General features: G+C 39.1%; 1 protein-coding gene across 1 annotated transcript in view; it reads left to right on the plus strand.

The window, feature by feature from the left end:
• The window catches only part of Prcp (prolylcarboxypeptidase), a 52,844-nt gene that overhangs the window by 14,269 nt on the left and 18,173 nt on the right, over positions 1 to 20,402 (plus strand). The window contains exon 2 of the mRNA XM_021658065.2: positions 18,320 to 18,460. Coding sequence (XP_021513740.1) covers positions 18,320 to 18,460 — 141 coding nt within the window. The remainder of the gene's footprint in view (positions 1 to 18,319; positions 18,461 to 20,402) is intronic.

The raw sequence follows: 20,402 nt of genomic DNA on the forward strand, positions 1-20,402 counted from the left end.
CTTCCATGGTACACTGTATGGCACAAAGACAATACTTTGCATATTGTCTGCATAGATCTTGTTAATCTGTATCTTTTGCCTTTCCTCTTGTCCACTTCAATATATATCAAAATAAGGAAGAGCTGCATGGATGGGGGACGGTGATAGTTACATAAATTTATGTCTCAAGTGTCTGTATCTTCTTGATGAGCAAGTTAGGTCTGTTTTCATTGTGTTCATTTTAGTAGTCTTCAAGTTGTAGCTAGAAGTTTATTTTGATCCTTCTTCCAGCTTACCTACAAATAAATTCATAAGGTAACAAATGAATTCCCTGTTGTTTGTTTGTTTTTGTTATATAGACATGGCTCTAAAAAGGGAAAGAAAAAAAAATTAAGAAAAATGTGTTAAAAAAAAGGGGGGGGGAGATATCTCAGTTAAGTGCTTGCCTTGAAAGCATGAGGACTGGAGTTTGATCCCTGGAACCCACATTAAAAAACAAAACAAACAAATCAACCAGTCAACCAAAACAACAAACAACCGGAGTATGGTAGCCTACACTTGTCATTCCAGCCCTGGGGAGGTGGAGACAGGGGAGCCCTTGGCCTTGCTGGCTAGGCAGCCCTGCTTGTTTGCCTAACTCTAGGCCACTGAAAGACCTTGTCTCAAAATAAAGTGGATAGGTTTTGAGGAATGACATCTGAGGTTGTTCTCTGGCTCCCACATATGGATGCACACACACACATACATAAACACACAATAGGAGGAAAAAAATTCTTAAAGATTACTACTGACAGGGGTGTGGCTCTGTTGGTGTACTTTAAAAATTTTTATTTACATTTCTTCTATCTTTTCCTCCCTACTCCACCCCAATCCATTCCAACACCCCAACACCAGGTAGGAGAGAGAAAGGGTGAGTGGGAGAGGTCACAGTTCTCTTAGGTGCTTCCTGCTGGTTAGGGTCATTGGGTTCCTTAAAGCCAGTCCAATCCTTATTTCAGGAAATCTCCAACTTCTTGTCTCATAATAGCAACCAGGAGAAGCAAGGGGGACACAACAGCAGCCTTGTTCTTTCCCCTTGTACCACGTACTCTGGGCTTTGGCACTTATTCGATCTCCAGAATCCTCAGATTTAAACTATACAGCTGGCAAAGAACTCCTTTCAGTGCCTGCATGAAGCAAATAGTCTGCAGCTGTGGACCATCTGAATCAGTCCTACACCTGGGATTAAAACAAAACCATAGTTCAGTGATGGAGTTTGTACTTAGCATGCTCAATGCATGCACTTGAGTACATGTATCCCCTGCCTTTTTTTTTTTTAAGAAAATTACTTGAATGGTGGTTAATTGTCTCCTATTCAAATTTGCTAGAGAGCTAAAGGAAACATGCTTTTTTTTTTCCATTTGCAAACCAAGGTTAATTATAAATTGTATGTCCTTGTATATATTACTAACTCAAGTTGCAAGTTGCTCTGCAGTGCTACCGATGGTGAGAAGCTGGCTCCAGCTATCCATGCTTCTGCCAAGCCCATGGTCTTCTGCTTCTTCCTGATCACATGTAATCAGGAAAATATCAGGCTGCTAATGTCTGATTCCGTGGGAGCTTTCTTTGAGTGGTGCTGCATTTAGGTCATGCAATGTGGAAAGGAGAAGAAAAACTTTTCCTTTGCTCCTAGATGGTCCACTGGAATAAAGTGGAACACAGATTAAATCAGAGAACATAGACACAAATCTATTCACATGTACAGGGAAATATCACAGCAGTGATAAACACCATATAAAACAACATATAAAAATATCAATATGCTTCTGGTGTTTATTCTGAAAATCGGTATGAGAAAATGCAGACAAATTAGCTCCTAAAATGATTCCCTTTGGAATTAGAATGAGCCTAAGAAACAGACATTATCATGTGACAAAATCCATTCCTCAGTCTTCCTTTTGTTACGGATAATGAGATTTGAGATGCTAATTCTTCTCTTTTCCCACTATATTATAGAACCTTTGTGATTTTGAGAAGGAGAAAATGTTTTAAGTGTTAGGTTTTAATAAGCACTATTATTACTGATTCATATTCCTTTTCCAGCTGTGTTTCTGTTTGTGTGTGTCTGTGCGAGCGTGTGCACATGTATGTTTGAGCCTTGACACAGTGTCACTTTAGGGAAGTTTTCCATAGGAGTCCACATAATATAAAAAGCATGCTATATTTGTCCACACCCTCTAAGTCTGGCCAACTACAATGTGATTTAATAACCCACTTTAAGCCAGGAACTACAAGCCAGACAATGGCTCTGATTCATCAGATAGGAAAGTACGGAAGTACTTGTTATTCTTTGTCATTTTTATTTCTATACAGTTTGAAGCAGGGTCATGCTGCAGACACCATCCTTTTAAACACTCGGAAACCTCTGCTACTTCCTGACACTGATGGCTTCTTCCTCTGAGGGAGCAGCTCATGGGACAAGATAAGGAAAAGCAGGGTTGAGAGCTATGTTGTCCTTGGTGTTGTTGGGCTTGCTTTCCCTTGACCATTGTCTTTCCAAGACAATGAGAAGTTTGGGCTAGGAGTTCACACATAAATCACAAGTGCCGGCGACTCTAGGTAACAATGTGCATATTCTAAATCATCTGACCTTAGTCTTCTAAGATGTCTTGACTTCCCACCTTTGCTCAGCTCAGGGATAGGGGAAATAATGTTGCTAGTGATTATATTTTTTGTGTTATTATTTTTTAGCTCCATCTAAAACCTTGATGAAAATGGCTTTGGTTCTTCAGATTGAGTACCTTAAGACTAAATGCTTATATTCCTTAGTATCCTTCCCAGATATAGGTATTACAGACTAGTAAAAATTATAACAAATATTTGTGTTATTACACTTCTTTCTAAACCCACTCTATTTTGTATGTCTCTCTTAGCCTAGTTGCTTGTGCTTAGGATTGGCTGATTTTTTCTCATTGTCACACCTATTCTCAAAATCCAATTAATGAAACCTTTCATGATTTCTACCTAGTTTATACCTGCCTCTTCACCTCCATACCTTCCTTTGTTGTGGTTCTTCCCAATCAGTGCAGGACCTTATTGCATCCTAAGCAACGGAGTCACACCCCAGACCTGGTCTTTGTCACTTCTTTACATTACTTAGGGTTACTGCCTATTCCGTGTAATTCCAGGCTACATTATAATAGCCTTTCAGTCTGTCTGTTTTTCTAGCCTCAGACCAGTTTCACCTTTCTTCTAGTCCAGCCTTACTGGACCCTGATTTTCAATCCTAATTCTCCTACAAGACTTTCTCCAACTGATCCTATCTGGTAGGAGCTATTCTTCCTCATACTGCCCTGGAATTTACTGTCTAATTTGTGAGACTGCCCAAACTGTACTTATTTTCTTGAAATGTGGTTTAACTAATAGTTGTTCTTTATGTAGAGTTATATTTATGTAGAGTAATGTAATGGCTCAGGCATTGACTTTCTATTAAGATAAAAATAATTTGGAAATCTTTAAGTTGGCTGCTCAGTGCTTAAAAGGATACCATGGCTCACCAAGTTGGTTTTATAATCCACTAAATCTTAACCTCCATAGATTCTCATGTTGGAAAGATAAGGCTTGGAACTGGTCTACTACAGGATGAGCATAAGTTATTGGAAAAGAAATGTGTGAGCATGGGAGTTCAGAGGAGACAAAATTCTATGGTGAAAACAACTTTCTTTGCAGGAAGATGATTCTGTTTGAGGAAAAGAGACTTCAGTATTTATCTCTTAGACAAGATCCACAAGAGAAAAGTTAAGGGGGCATCAGAAGCAAAAGTAGCCCCTCACTCTAGAGATTGGGTGAACTTTCTCACCAGCTGAGAGTCAAGAATTTTATTAAAACTAACAAAGTTCACTGTTAACTTGTAGTGATATTATTTTTTATAAAAAGATTTTAGAGAAGAATATAAGGTTTAAGAGGGGAGATGGTGGCAGAGAGAATGGGATGAGGGAGGCTTAGGCAAAGCTAAGATGTAGGAGAAGGCAAGAAGGATCCTGATACTTGCTAGGTTAATTTAAAGCTTAAAGGAGGTCTGAATGAGGTATCCTGGGCAAGTGGATAATGCTGCTCTCAGGAGCCACTTTTCCTGAGTGAAAGTCTCAGTGTTAGGAGTGGCCTGTCTCCCTGTGAGTTGGCCAGGGTGGGTCCTGACCAGCTTTCAAAGTATTGTAGGTAAATGCCGTGGCTGTTGTTTGCCCACTGCACTCAATTATAGGATTCTGTAGCTGAAGAAGCCACATTGTCTGGTTACAGGACATAGAGAAAACAAACTGGAACTGGATTGAGGCTTCCTTCCTGTTGGCAAGCCTTCATTTTGTCAGAGGTGCCTTACAGACTGCCAGGAGAGGATTGACATCAGCAGTTTTTTTACTTAGCAGTCTTACAAAGCCACCAGTTGGCAAGGCCCAATACTCTAGTAGTGGTAGGTCTGTTATGGGAGAAACCAACCTTTCTGATGGGGTTTATTCCAAAGGAGAGAATCCATGTTTGATTCTATAAACCCCTTGAAAAGCCCTTGGCTAGGGAGGTCATATTCCCTAGTGGGGAAGCTACTGATGCTCTTTTGCTGAGCGGACATGATGTACCTGTCACATTGCATCCTCAGTAATTATGTTTGTGCTTGTAGAAGAATACTGCTGTCAGCTTTGCTCAGGGACACTTCTTTTTGCAGTAGACAGTATTAACTGCAGAGACTCATTACTCATCAAAGGGCTGAGAATAAGTGACTGTTGAATGCTTAGCCATAAATGAAACATCTATATTGCCCTCTCCTAGGCTCAGGGACAACTGCAGAAAGTTGGGGTAAAAAGAATGCAAGGCTGAGAGAGGAAGGATTGTAGTCTTTGGGGCATGATGTGGCAATTGAATTTCTGAACTTAGAGAAACTGATTACCTGCACAGATGGGGTTCATCTACCACCTGTCACGGAGGAGCTTGGAGCTCATGAAGCCCCACCCTCCCTGAGGACTTATGAATAATAATGGCTTGTAGAGGAAGGAGAAACATTTTCTGTGGTGGTGTAGTTGCTGGTAAGGTGCATTTTTTTTTTTTTTTTGTAAGCAGCCCTAATTAAAAAAACAAAAAACAAAAAACAAAAAACTGGATAATTAAAAAGAAGATGGGTAAAGCACTTGTCAAGCAAACATGAAGAGTTCAGTCTACATCCCCCAAACTCCCATAAAACCAAGTATGGGAGTGCCTCTATAGTCCCAGGGCTTCTGTGGCAGGATAGGAGGCGAAGAGAGGAAATCCCTGCAACTTCATGGACCAGCTAGCCAAGTCTGCATAATGTTGAAAAGCAAGAGCCTTTGTCTCAAGATGGAATGTGAGGATTACCACCCAAAGCTGCCCTTTGACTTCCATGTATGAGGGATGGCATGTGTATGCTCCTCTCCAGAGATGTGACATGAAAATAGAAGAGGATCAGGGGGAGTAAGAATAGAACAGGAGAGGTAACACCAGTAAATATAATACAATGCATTATATATATGTATGGCTATTGGTAAGTCACTTATGACAGGACTCTTTGAAAACCCACACCCTTCTTGGGCCTGTATGGACTTTGTTTCTAGGTGCCTTTCTCCTTTAATATCTGAAGGTAAATTTTGGTGAAACCTTTTCTTTATAAACTCCAACTCTATTTCATACTGACTCTTTCTAAAATTCGTTTTTATGGCAAAGTCCTGAATCCTAGCATCACCCATGTAGAGGGGATGTATTTGAAAAGACCTCTTCAGGATGCTGAGTGGCACATAGGGTTGTGTCTCCTGCTCTATGCTCCCACTGACCTTAATGGTTTACAGCTTTCGCCCTTGACAATTAATGCCTCTTGTTTTCCATCCTTTATCTTTCCTTAGGCTCTTGTTCTACCTCAGCGTTCATGTGCTGTGTCCCTCAGGGCTTGTTGAGATTTTCTGACTTGTACTTCCTGACCATGGCAAGAAGAAAGCAGGATCTCATCTATTTTGAGGATGACTAAAAGCAGTCATTCCCAAATGGTGAGCATATAAGATCTGAGGCCATGGGAAGAAAATGTCACTTGCAAATGGAGGTAATTACCCTCTCATTGTGGATTGCCAGCACTGTAGTTTTGAAGGGAGGAGATGCCTTTACTAAGTATAAGTGGTAGTTATTTTACCTTAGTCAGGTTACCTCAGAATGTGCCACTTTATTATTTCTATCTTGAAGTTAGATAGATAGTTAGCATAGCTATAAGATGTGCTTGTTTTATTTTATTAGGGTGCTAAGGATCAAGCCCAGGGCTTTGTATATGTCTGGCTATCCCTCCTTTGACTGACCTGTGGTCCTCTGTCAGAATAAAACTTGTGTACAGGATTGTGTGTTCACTTTCCTGTGGTTTGCCACCAGATACTAAGCGCTGTGACCACACTGACATGTGCATCTTGTTCACCCTTACATGTCTGCTAATTGACCCCATGGTGCTTACTCAAGGGACAGCTGTCCTACGAAAATGTTTAGCTAGTGATGGTCATTTGTTTGCACATCCTATTAACTCTGGGCAGTTGTCATCAAAGATGTTGATGTAGCGCCAGAGCACCTGAAGGTAATCAAAGGAAGCCACAGCATCCCTTTTGAACTTGCTGTTATTGTTCTGAGTTTTGGTTTTAGCTGAGGATGTCCTTTCCCTTCCTTTATCTTTTTTACAGTGCTCTAAACAATGAGTGGTCTGCAGAGGGTGTTTTTCAGATGACGATAAGAAATCCCTGGAGGTCTTTTATAGTGAACCAGCTTTGACAATCTGATATCGGAGTTCCCCGGGAGGAAAAGAACTTAAGATTGCTTTCTTTAGTTGTTTCCTTTAGCAGATCCTGTTCATGTGGGGACTTGGTAAAGCTCATTTTCCCCCTCATGTCCTTTAAAAATCATGCATTTTTTTTTCAGCGTAACAAAATAATGTGTTTATCATCTACAAGAAAAGCACTGTCTGTTTCCTAAATTAGTGTTTGTCACAAGTGTGGTTTGCAGAGGTATCTCCCTGGGTGAAGAGGACTTGTATCTTAGTGTTATGGCATAGTATTGTTCTTGCATGTTCTTTTCTTAACACATGCAGTTACTTGGTTGAGGATAAAGGTCAGCGGCAGAGCAATTTTCTGGCAAGCACTGTGCTTGCTTCCAGCCTTCATCTTTATGTTATAGTTACCATACTGAAGTAAATTATATCACTATTGGTCCCCTTCCTGTCCCCACAGAGTTTCACTTCTGCTGTCATCTCATATATGTTCATCTATTTATATAGATATTTGAATCTGGATCCTGCATTCAAAAGAAAACAGGCATTTTTTTTCCATATCACCTCTCTTGTTCTTCATTCTCTTTAGCTCTCTCTCTTCCATCCAAATAATCCTTCTTTCATATATATGTAATATAATGAAATAAAACACTACATATATGTATATGTATTAAATAGACATCTATGTTGTGCATATGATAGGAAACAAGTAGCATTTATCTGAGTCTGACATAGTTCATTTAACCAAATGATCCCTACCATTCATTTTCCTGTAAATGACACAATTCTATTCTTTATGGCTGAATACAATTTCATGCGAGTGTACACCACATTTTCATTATTCATCTGTTGATAGACTATTAGCTGATTCTGTGTCTTAGCCATTGTGGCTAGAGCCACAGTTTTTAAAAGAAGAAACATGAATGACCAATAAATATGTGAAAATATGTTTAACTTCCTTAGTCGTTATGGAAATGCAGATCAAAATAATATGAAGACTGTATTCAGAGTGACTGTCACCAAGAAAACACAAATACTGACAAAGGTGGTGGCATTATGCACTACTGATGGTTATGAAAACAGTGTAGCACTGTAGTGTTATTTAAACTTAGATTTTTACTCATTTAGTTTGTGAAGGTGGGTATGTGTGTGAGCATCTCCTTTTTTTCTCTCTCTGTATGTGTGTGAGGCAGTCAGGGGGTCAGGACAACTTTTTTGGTGTTTTTTTTTTTTTTTTTTTTTTTTTTTACCATGAAGGTTCTGGGTATGGGATCAAGTCATCAGCCTTGACAGCTACTGTCTTTACCCATTCAACCATCTAACTGGCCTGTAAAGTAGTTTCTTAATTCTGCAACAAAACAAAACAACAAACAAACAAAAAACAAAGTGAATACTGTGGCTCATGGTGACCAGTGTTTCATGAGTGCAGAACAAGAACCAAAAAGTTTGAGACCAATTTCATTCCTCTGTTTCTATCAATATCCTCCAGGAGGTGGAAAAGAATGGAAATAGTATATGCTTTGTTTACTTTTTATCAAATGCTAGGAGTGGGGCATCTAGCCATGTGGCTCTGACTGACTGCAGCAGGGCCCTAGTGTTTAGATGGCCACAGTCGGTGCTTTGCAGTCATTTCTGAATGAGCGGTGTGGCAGCAGCTGCGGTTTGAGATGTTCTCTTTGTTGGTTGCTGTTGGAAGGGTACTGCTGATGTGCGTACTGAGTCCTTTTCATCGTAGGCGTCCTTGTGCTCATTCTTGGGTGTTTTATGATGATGGAAAATGAATATTTCTATTTGCAGCAACTGAAGGTAGACTAAGATTTGAAACCTGCTGACTCTGTTTCCCTAGCTTTTTATTCCTACGATCATCCTCCACCTGGAACTTTCTGTAGTGTTCTCTTTATTTCTCTCCCTTTATTTAAAAGTCTGCCCCAGATCATCTTCCACAGGATGGGGCTCTCTGCAAACACCAGGGTCAGCAGAGTGTTGATGTTCGTGAGGCAAGAAGGAAATCTGCTTTAATACAAATCTAGTTCAAATGTCTAGAGTCTGACACCAGACAGTTTATTTTAGGCATTTAAGTACAGTACAATTTCGGAAAAACACTGTTTCCTGATACAGATTATCTACTCCCAGGCTTCTGGGTGGAAAACAGCTATACACCTCTTCCCTTGAAGAGGAAATCATTAATATTTCCTGGTTTCCCTAGTGCTTTTCTGTGAGCTCAAGGACCCCATGCCTTCTACACCACACCACAGTCAAGAGGGATTTGTTTTTAAAAAGGAAATGGGAACAAACCTTAAAGTCTCATTGCTCTTCAAATTAAATTAAAACCCCTCTGCAATAGCCCACTCAGTTCTAAGGATCACTTTGTACCATTCTCTGGTTTACCCCATTTTAATTTCCTGGCCCCTTCCTTAGGTTCTTCTCTTGGTGTCCTCCTTCAGCTGTCATCTCCAAAGCTACCTTTCTGGAAAGACCTGCAGTATTGGCTTTTGGAGCAAAGACCTTTAGCTGGGAGGTGTAAACAACCTCTTGTGGGGGTTACAAACCCAAACAAGATGTGGCAGGATTCTTTCCTTGTTGGGGCTATCTTAATTACTCAGTTATTTCTGTGATAAGACACCAAGACAGTTTATAAAAAAGTGTTTTATTTGGGCTTATGGTTTCAGAGGCTGTGTAGACCTTGATGGTGGAGCAAAGGTATAGTGGCGGAAACAGCTGAGAGCTCACATCTTGATCTGCAAGTAGAAGGTAGAGAGAGACACATATTGCTAATGGCTCCAGTCTTTTGAAACCTCAAAGCCCACCTCAGTGACACACCTCCTCCAAGGCCACACCTTCCAATCTTCCCAGACAGTTTCACTAACTGGGAACCAAGCATTCAAGCATAGGAGCCTATTCTTTCCAAGCTGCTGGAGTTCATTGGTAATCCTTGATATTTCATGGTTTGCAGCTGTTTAGCTCTGCTTCCACAGTCACAAGGCCATCTTCTTTTTGTTTATGTATGTCTGCACATTGCATTCATTTTGTTTGCCTTTCTTCTCTTTATAAGAATTAAGGGCCGCATTACCTCATCAAGAGCTCAGTCAAAGTACTTAACATCTGCACTGATCCAGTTTCCAAACAAGGTCCCATACATGTCAGAGAAGATATGCAGCTTTGGAGGGAATGCTACTTAATCCAGTCCAGCTTCCCTGATTTTCTAAGTCAGTCTGTGTTAGTGAAGATATGTGTCTAAATATTTTCCTGGTTCTATACTTTCAATAAGTAGTGATCAAGTGATTTGTCAGACTATGTGCTATGTGTGGAATTTAATCTTGGGTTCTGTATTTGTAAGAGGGGATAATAATTGAACTAGAGTGTACACAGGGTTTTGAGGAATTTAGAAATAGGGTTTTATGGGAAATAGACTGGGTTGCTTAAATGGAGAAGATCTGGGAAATCAACACAGTCTGAGGGCTGAAGAAATAGTAGAATGCAAGAGTGGACTGTAAGTGACGTATCATACCTCTATGTGAGATGTGTAGTTGCTTTTCATTTCTTAGGTTTTAGGTGAGCGTGTCTTAATTATAGTATCTTCTAGAGTCCATTTCTGGGATGTGACATGGCATATAATTATAACAATGGTAGGAAAATATGTTGCATATATATATATGTATATATGAACATTTTAACATTTAATGTAACATAGAAGAGATTATAAAGGAAGAAAACATTAGTAATGTGCCACTTCACAGTTAATAAAACAGGAGAATATAAATTTGAATTCTTTTTGAGAAAATATGACATCCTATACTGTTTATGGCTACCTTTGAAATGCTTGTATGTTGTGTGTATTTGTCCTAGCAAGACAAAATGGAATATCTTCCAATCTTTGTTAAAATGTGGTGCAACAAGTGTAAGAATTCACTTACACATGTCAGGCTCCCTATTATGTGTTTGATCAGTGAGGCAGTGATATCAGTGATATTTTAATTTGAGAGCTACAGTGGTACAAAGCATCCGTAAGCCCTGGGGATTATCAATCATGTGAATGAATAAATCCTGTTTGTAAGATTCATCTTCCTCTTGTCATCATTTCTCTGCTGTTACCACACTGTCATCCAGGAAAACTGTTGCCCATATGATTCTTTGAGTTGAATTCAGTCTCCACTGCTTCCTGTCTTCCTATTGTGGAGACAAATACATGTAGAGTGTTTGAGCAGGTTTTGAACCACTTTGACACAATAAAGTGGAAACAAACAGGGACTCACATCCAATGATTTGATTTCTAGGGCGGTGTTGCTCTCCATTCTTACCCTAGCTCTGGGAACACCAGGGCTTGCAATGTGAAGGACTGATCCACATTCACAGGCTCTTCACGGGGCCTGCCGTACATTCCATGTTCATTCTCAATTTTGACTCCTTGGAGAGCTTGTGTCTTCTCTATTTGAAGATGGCCTTTCTGTCAGAAATCAAATATGTTTGGGAACACTGTCACATCCTAGTTGAGAAGCTAAAAGAATGTAATGCCATAATCTCTAAGTTCATCTACAACATACACATCTGAGTAGAGAGAGAAGTTTTCATGTCCTCATCTCTGGATTAGGTTGCACACAAGAGAGCCCTCCCTAAGCTGTTGCCTCATTGGAAGGATGGGGGTCTTTTTTTGTCATATTTATCTCTGAGTATATATTATATATATTTAATAAAATTTTTGCTAGGTATTACTTTATATCTGAGTGCCTAAATAACACCAACATGTGCTAAGTTCCTAAAATGAAAGGCTGTCATAAAGAGTGTGAATTCATTTTCATTAAAAAAAAAATCAGTTGATCTAATCGAGTTAAACATAGCACTATAGTAATGATTATCATGAAGGTCAGCAAAAGGAAAAAAAGAGGTCAACAAAAGGACCAAAATTTTGTGTATTTTGCAGTGTAACTTAGTAAATAGCTTATGGTTGTACCACAGATTTATAGAGGAAGAATCTTGAGTGTCCTCTGGTGAGAGGGTGAAGCTTGTTGTCAGCCCTGTCTATAACTAACTGTTATGAAAATAGCACATAGTGTATGTCAGATGCAGCGGTGGAAATCAGTGTTTATCAAAGATGTTTTAAAAATTGTGTTTGATTTTTATTTGTAAGTCATGTTAGTTGGGAGATCTCTGAGGGTCATCATCCCATCATAAGACGTTCTGAAAATATCCACAGCTGACTAGAGATGGCCAGGTGATTGAGACCATGAAGCTGGTCCTCTGTGTTCTTTCTCATCCATCCTCCATGCCCCAAATTGTCACCCAACTGTGCTTAATAGATTTAATATCATTTCTGAATGTATCTTTGCCAATGTAGATTTTATGTAAAGGATTTCTTCTCTGTCTTTCCCTCTCTGATCACATCCATTTTGTGCTTCCATGTGGTGAAGCAGGAAGCATCTTCCTTCCTTCCTTTCTTCCTTTCTTTCTTCCTTTTTCCCTCCCTCCCTCCCTCCCTCCCTCCCTCCCTCCCTCCCTCCCTCTCTCCCTTCCTTCCTTGCTTCCTTCCTTCATTTTTTATACTTTAGAAAGAACTGCTGTGCATAGCTAGAAGTTTTGTTTTTTTTTTTTCCAGGTCACACCTGTGAGGCTTTCTTGGCACTTTTACCTACTTTGCCCTTTGTGCTCAGTTTGTTTAGAGCCGGCAGATCAGATTGGCTTCTGAATTCACTCCTTTCTAAACTCCCCAACTGGAGGACTTGGAAAGTGACGTGTGTCTCAGTCTGGACAGCAGAGGGCACACTGACCCTGTGTGTGTGATTCACGTCTGTAGATGCAGGTGATGTTTCTGAGGATGGGAAGGGGCCAGGAGGACACTGGAAATTCATGCAAAGTACATTTCAGAGTGTATTTCTGGCTTAATGCTCAGGGAAATCCTCAAAAATAAGAAAAATGGAGCTGTTGACACTGTAATTCTTGTAATTCACTGAAGAGCTTCATTACCTCTTGTCCATCTTTGTATTCCTTCTTAGGATTTAGTGCGTCTCATACTAGGCACGGCATTCTTAATACTGTCCCTTCAAATCACTGAGGTACTCAGCCTCCGCCATCCCAAAGGCTCTAAGCATAGCTTTTTTTGTAGTTATACATGAATATTACCATATAAGATATTTGATAGTTATATTTAAATGGTAGCTCATCATTTCAAAAATTAAAAAAAAAACAAAACAAAAACAATGCACCAACAGAAGACCATGCATTGAGAGGACCTAGACTCCCTGCTCAGATGTGGCCAATTGGCCACTCTGTCTCCACATGGATCTCTTGAGTGAGGGGAGCAGGGGCTGCCTCTACCATGAACTCAGTTGACTGCTCTCTGATCACTCGTCCCTGATGATGCAGCCTTGCTAGGCTACGAGAATCCAGGCATGCCTGATGAGACTTAACAAGCTATGGGCAGATGGCAATAATGGAAAACTCCCCCTTTCAGTGGACTAGGGGAGGGGGATGTTGGGAAGAGGGAGGGAGGATGGGACTGGGAGAGTTGAGGCACAGGCCTTCAATCGGGATATATAATGAATAAATTGTGAAGAAAACAAAAACAAACCTTAAAAATAAACAAACAAACCTTAAAAATATATCCAGAGTTCCACATGTTTAAATTATTCTCTTTCTTATTTTTGACATGGTTTAGCTATCTTGAAAAGTTTAAGTACCTTATATGTTATTTCTTTCAGTGTAGATGAAACTTCAAATCATGTAAATTCATTCTATTTATTCATGATGGAGTAATTCCAAGATGATAGTCAGTATTACATTCTATCTCTTAAATCTTTCAGGCTACACCTGTAAAAAAGAAAAAAACATTTTTTTTAAATAGAATAATATTGTTACTTCTAGCAAGTATTTAATATCACTTAAATTCTTGTCCATATTAGCATTAACCCAGTCACCCCAGTTTATCATTTGTATCTTATTTGTTCAAATGAGGGTCTAATCCTGGCTTGTCCTGTCTCTGGTTACTGTGTTCCTAAAAACTCACTTATCTAAAGTGGTCCCCTGACCGTCCATTGCCTTGTAAAATGCCCCACCCTCAGATTTGCCTAGCTGCCTTTCCGAAACTTCAGGCTACTCTACCACCCTCTGTGTTTCCTCCTTCGGGGTAATCTAAAGTCCAGATTGGAGCATTTTTACACTGTATGCATGAGAAGGCATATGTGCCTTGCGTGCCTGATGATCTGTGATGTCAACATTGATCATTAGATTAAGGTGATGAGATAATAGCCCAATGCTCTTTGTAAAGTTACTCATTACCCTAGCAACAAGAATGTTATTTGTGCTCATTCTATGAAGCCACAGTCACCTTGATACCTAAACCACACAAAGAGCCAACAAAAAAAGAGAACTTCCGACCTAGCTCTCTTATGAACATTGATGCAAAAATAATAAAATCCAATAACACATAAAAACCAAATCCAAGAACACATAAAAGATACCATCCACCATGACCAAGTAGGCTTCATCTCAGGCATGCAGGGGTGGCTCAATATACAGAAATCCATCAATGTAATCTACCATAGAAACAAACTGAAGGAAAAAAAAAAAAAAAACACATGATCATTTCCTTAGATGCCAAAAGGCATTTGACAAACTCCAACATCCATTCATGTTTAAAGTCTTGGAGAGATCAGGGATACAAGGCACATACCTAAACATAGTAAAGACAATATACAGCAAGCCTATAGCCAACATCAAACTGAATGGAGAGATACTTAAATCAATCCCACTAAAATCAGGGACAAGGCAAGGCTGCCCACTCTCTCCATATCTCTTCAATGTAGCACTTGAAGTTCTAGCTAAAGCATAAGGACAACTAAAGGAGAGCAAGGTGATACAAATAGGAAAAGAAGTCAAAGTATCACTATTTGCAGATGATCTGATAGTATACATGAACAACCCCAAAAATTCAACCAGAGAACTCCTTCAGCTGACAAACACCTTCAGCAAAGTAGCTGGATACAAAATTAACTAAAAACAAAACAAAACAAAACAAAACAAAAAAAAAAAAAAACAGTAGCCCTCCTGTATACAAAAGACAAAAGGGCTGAGAAAGAAATTAGAGAAACAACACCCTTTAAGATAGCCGCTAATAACTTATTGTACCTTGGTGTGACTCTAACCAAGCAAGTGAAAGACCTGTTCAAAAATTCAAGTCTCTGAAGAAATTGAAGATTTCAGAAGATGGAAAGATCTCCCATGCTCATGGATCAGTAAGAGTAACATAGTGAAAATGGACATCCTGCCAAAAGCAATCTACATATTCAATGCAATTCCTGTCAAAATACCAAACAATTCTTTTCAGACCTTGAAAGAACAATTCTCAGCTTCATATGGAGAAACAAAAAACCTAGAATTCCCAAAATGATCCTGTACAACAACATATCATCTGGAGGTATCTCCATCCCTGACCTCAAGCTGTATTACAGAGCAATAGTAATAAAAAAAAAAATGCATGGTACTGGCATAGAAACAGAATGGTGGATCAATGGAATCAAACACCCAGAAATAAATCCACACACCTATGGATGCTTGATTTTTGACAAAAAAGCCAAAACCATTCAATGGAAAAAAGACAGCATCTTCAACAAATGGTGCTGGTCGAACTGGATGTCTACATGCAGCAAAATGCAAATAGAAACATATTTATCACCCTGCACAGAATTAAAGACCAAGTGGATCCAAGACCTCAACATAAAACCAGACACACTAAATTGGTTAGAAGAAAAAGTGGGAAAGAGCCTAGAACTCATTGGCACAGGAGAAAACTTCCTGAACAGAACATAAACAGCACAGGCTCTAAGATCAACAATCAATAAATAGGACCCCAAGAAACTGAAAAGCTTCTGTAAAGCAAAGGACACTGTCCTCATAGCAAAATGACAGCCTATAGACTGGGAAAGGATCTTCACCAACCCTATATCTGGCAGAGGGCAAATATCCAGAATATATAAAGAACTAAAGAAATTAAACACCAACAAATTAAGTAATCCAATTAAAATATGGGTACAGAGCTGAACAGAGAATTCTCAGTAGAGGAATACTGAACGGCAGGGAAACACTTAAAGAAATGCTCAACGTCCTTAGTCATCAGGGAAATACAAATCAAAACAACCCTGAGATTTCACCTTATGCCCACCAGAATGCAAAAACTCAAGTGACAATACATACCAGAGAGGATGTAGAGAAAGGGGAGCCCTTCTCCACTGCTGGTAGGAATGTAAACTTGTACAACCACTTTGGAAATCAATATGGTACTTTCTCAGACAATTAGGAATAGTGCTTCCTCAAGATCCAGCTATACCACCCCTAGACATATGTCCAAAATATGCTCAAGTATACAACAAGGACAGTTGCTTAACCATATTTGTAGCAGCTTTATTGATAATAGCCAGAACCTGGAAACAACCTGGATGTCTTTCAACTGAGGAATGGATACAGAAATTGTGGTACATTTACACACTGGAATACTATTCAGCAATTAAAAACAAGGAAATCATGAACTTTGCAGGCAAATGGTTGGCTCTAGAAAAGATCATCCTGAGTGAGGTATCCCAAAAGCAGAAAGACACACATGGTATATACTCACTTATAAGTGGATATTAGACATATAATATGGGATAGACATACTAAAATCTGTTTACCCAAAGAGGCTAAACAAGAAGGAGGACCGTGGGTAAGATGATCAATCCTCAGTCAGACAGGCAAATGGGATGGACATTGGAAGAAGGCGAAAACAGGAAACAGGACAGGAGCCTACTACAGAGGGCCTATGAAAGACACAGCAGTGTATTAAAGCAGATGCTGAGACTCATAACCAAACTGTGGGCAGAGTGCAGGGAATCTTATGAAAGGAAAGGAGATAGAAAGACCTGGAGAAGACAGAAGCTCCACAAGGAGAGCAACAGAACCAAAAAAATCTGGGCCCAGGGGTTTTTTCCTGAGATTGATACTCCAACCAAGGACCATTCATGGAGATAACCTAGAACCTCTGCTCAGTCTCCAAGTGGGTATCCTAGTAAGGGGAACAGAGACTGTCTCGGAACTCAGTGGCTGTCTCCTTGATCACGTCCCCCTGAGGGGGTAACAGCCTTACCAGGCCACAGAGGAAGACAATTCAGCCACTCCTGATGAGACCTGATAGGCTAGGGTCAGATGGAAGGGGAGGAGGACCTCCCCTATCAGTGGACTTGGGGAGGGGCATGGAAGGAGATGAGGGAGAGTAGGAATACGAGGAAGCTACAGGTGGGATACAAAATGAATAAACTGTAATTAATATAAAAACATTTAAAATAATGGAAAAAATTTTGTTTGTGATATCAACATTTGTTTTCTGCTGTCTTTTGTGGTGTTTTTAAATGCCATTCATAACTCTTGTCTGAATCAGTAACTTGGCAGAACTATCATTTCTTTAACTTTGTAATCTTTTTGCAGTACCTGGCTTTTGGTTCATAACTCTTCTTCATCTTTAGTTGTGACAGGTTAGTTCTCTGGAATACAGTTCTATCAGAAATGTTACTATGGAATTCTTAACCACTAATTCCCAGTTTCAAAGTAAGGATTTCACTTATGGTAGGTCAGTGGACACTTCAAATGGTGGCAAATGAACTTGTCCCTTGCTTAATATTTTTCTTATATATTAATGGCTATCATGAATTGAATGTTTCAATCAATTATAATCTTTATTTTTATGGTCATTGTTTTATGCTAAGCTTATTAAAATGTGAGCCAATAATAAATAGTTCCTTTGTTGTTGGCTCCTTTATTTGTTTATGCAACTCTCTTGTTTTTAAGCAGCCTTTGCTCCCTTGTGCAGAAGGATGTATTGGCCTATCCTGTAATTTCTTTGTCCCAAATGTCATTTGGTCACTTTGGTAACAAGCCTTAGTTCCTTTATTGGCTTTCCCCTTAGAAATGGTGTTAGACATCAAAATCCCAACATTTGGAATGTCTGTTGGTACTGGAATCACACAGTTCATAGATCTTTTCAGTGGTCTAATCAGTTCTTGATTTTTATATAAAATGTTTGAATAATGAAAATTTAGATAGGAAGGCATTTTGAGAACTAATGGGATGTGTTGACTATTTGAAGAGTACTAAGACATTTGATCACGTTCTCACCACACTAAAAAGGTATGAGGGGATGCTGATGCTCAGTTTATTCACTCTACAATATATATGTGCAAGTTAGAATACCATGCTATAATAAGTATATAAAGTTTTTATTTTTCCATATAAATTAATTAGATAAAATAAATCAAATTAAAAAACTTTTGTTTTGGCATTATGTTTTAAAGTAACTACTTGATTTTATAATTATATATTTTGTTTTACACTGAAAATGTTGATCATCATAACAAATACTGCCTCATCTCAGTATATAAGCAAAGTTATTTCAAAATGACATTAACATTAATAACAAATGAAGTTTAAGTTTTCTTTTGATTATTTTTGTAGTATAGGTTGATTTTAGGGAAAGAACGAGTCACCTCAATGTTCATTTCAATTCACTTTTCCTTGAACTATGTCTTGCCCCTTTTGTTTTTATCACAGGTTGACCACTTTGGGTTTTCTGACACAAGAACTTTTAAACAGCGGTACCTAATATCTGATAAGCATTGGAAGTCAAATGGTGGATCGATACTTTTCTATACTGGTAATGAAGGGGACATTGTCTGGTTTTCCAATAACACGGTATGTACACATTAGTGAGAGTCTTCTGTTGAAATGGTATTTTTTTCTTTTAAATATTTATTTATTTATTTATTTATTTAATGTAGAGGAGTTCTCTAACTGCATGTATATCTGCAGGCCAGAAAAGTGCATCAGATCCCAGTATTGATGGTTGTGAGCCACCAAGTGGTTGCTGGAAATTGAACTCAGGACCTCTGGAAGAGCAGACAGTGCTCTTACCGGCTGAGCCATCTCTCCAGCCTTTGAAATGTTGTCTTTTATAGTGACAAATGGCAGAAAATGTTTGGAAGTATAGATGACCAACGAATTACTGTTTTAATTATAATGCTCTTCAAAAGTAGAAAGAGAGTACGCAAAATGGCTCAGTGGGGTAAAGGCTCATGACATGACTTTGTCCCTGAGCCCTGCTTGATGGAAGGAGAAAAACCACCTTCTGCACATTCTTCTTTGATGTCCTCAAGTGTGGTGTGGCACCTGCCCTCTCCAAAGAAGTTCATAAATGCAATAAAAAAATAAAGTAAAATCAGATCAATCGTAATAGAAAGATGACAAAAGGCCGGGGGTGAATGAAAAGGGTCATCAGCTAGGAATTCAAGCCAGTCTAGGTTGCCATCTAATTCAGTGCCAGACTGTCTCAACACAGACAGACGGACAGACGGAACCACTTTTTTGGGGAAATTTTACTTATGATACCAGTGGGCGTAATTGTGTATAGTTATCTTGATGATGGCCTGTAGAAGGAAAGTGTAAGAGCAGGAATTTTCACATTTAATGCTGTATTTTTAAAGTGAAGAACTGTATTGTGTGCATAGTAAATGATCAATAAATAGTTATTGAACTAATAAGTAAAACTGAAACAAAACCAATGCGGACAAAGAAAATATAGAAAGTTTGATAGTCAGGTTGGAAGGACAGAGGTAAAGTAGCTGTATTTTCATTTAGTCTTTTGTTACACTGGCTTATAATTTGTTAGAATTAAAATAGTATAATCTATCAGTTTGCTTCACTAACTATATTTTCTATCACCTTTTAACAATGCATCCATTAAAAAAAAAACAATTTGGAAGGAACACAGAAGTAAGAAAGTCTCCTTGGCAGTATGCCAGTGCTATGACTAGAAAATGTCAAATTTCTACCGAAAAGCTAGTCAGGAAACTACTGTCATCTCTGGTGCCAGGTCTGGCCTGGCACCGTACTCGGGAGATCTCAGTAAATATTTGCTGAACTGAACTGATTTGACAGGAAAGATATGAATCTAATGATACTATTACTGCCTGCTCACTTGTGATTATTTTCTTCAGATGGGCCAAGAACCGCCTGGGCATGGGGCTGCATACCTCTATGCAGCCCTCAGGGGGTGGGGTAGGAAACTGTAAATTTGAGTCTTTCCTGCCTCTGTAATGACACCCAGTCTGCTAAACCAAACAATCAAAGAAAAATAAATAAATAAACAAACAAACAAACAATTTAAATGCTGGGCGGTGGTGGTGCACACCTTTTGATCCCAGCACTCAGGAGGCAGAGGCAAGCAAATTTGTAAATTCCAAGGCCAGCCTGATTTATAGATTTCCAAGATGGCCAACGCTACACAGTGAAACCTTGTCTCAAAAAACCAAAAATAAAAAAATAATAAAAATAAATAGATAAATAAACAAATATGCTGAAAATAAAATAGCTTCTGAGAAAAGACATCACGGGGACACCTGTTATTTTAGGTAAGTGTCCAGTTTCCTGGTGCTATTTTGTGTGAGATGTTCAGTCTTCAGACCCAGTAGCTCCTCAGGCTCTGCAGCCACGCCGAACACTTGCTGGGTATTGGTATCCTCAGAGTGGTGGAAAGAAAGAGACATGTAGGAGAGGAACAGTTGTACGAAAGAGATCCTAGTAGGGCCAGTCCTAGAAGCAGGGCCGGGCCTAGACCTCGCTAGTCCTTGGCATCTTC

Source organism: Meriones unguiculatus, chromosome 14 (genome assembly GCF_030254825.1).
Source record: "Meriones unguiculatus strain TT.TT164.6M chromosome 14, Bangor_MerUng_6.1, whole genome shotgun sequence".
Lineage (NCBI taxonomy): Eukaryota > Metazoa > Chordata > Mammalia > Rodentia > Muridae > Meriones > Meriones unguiculatus.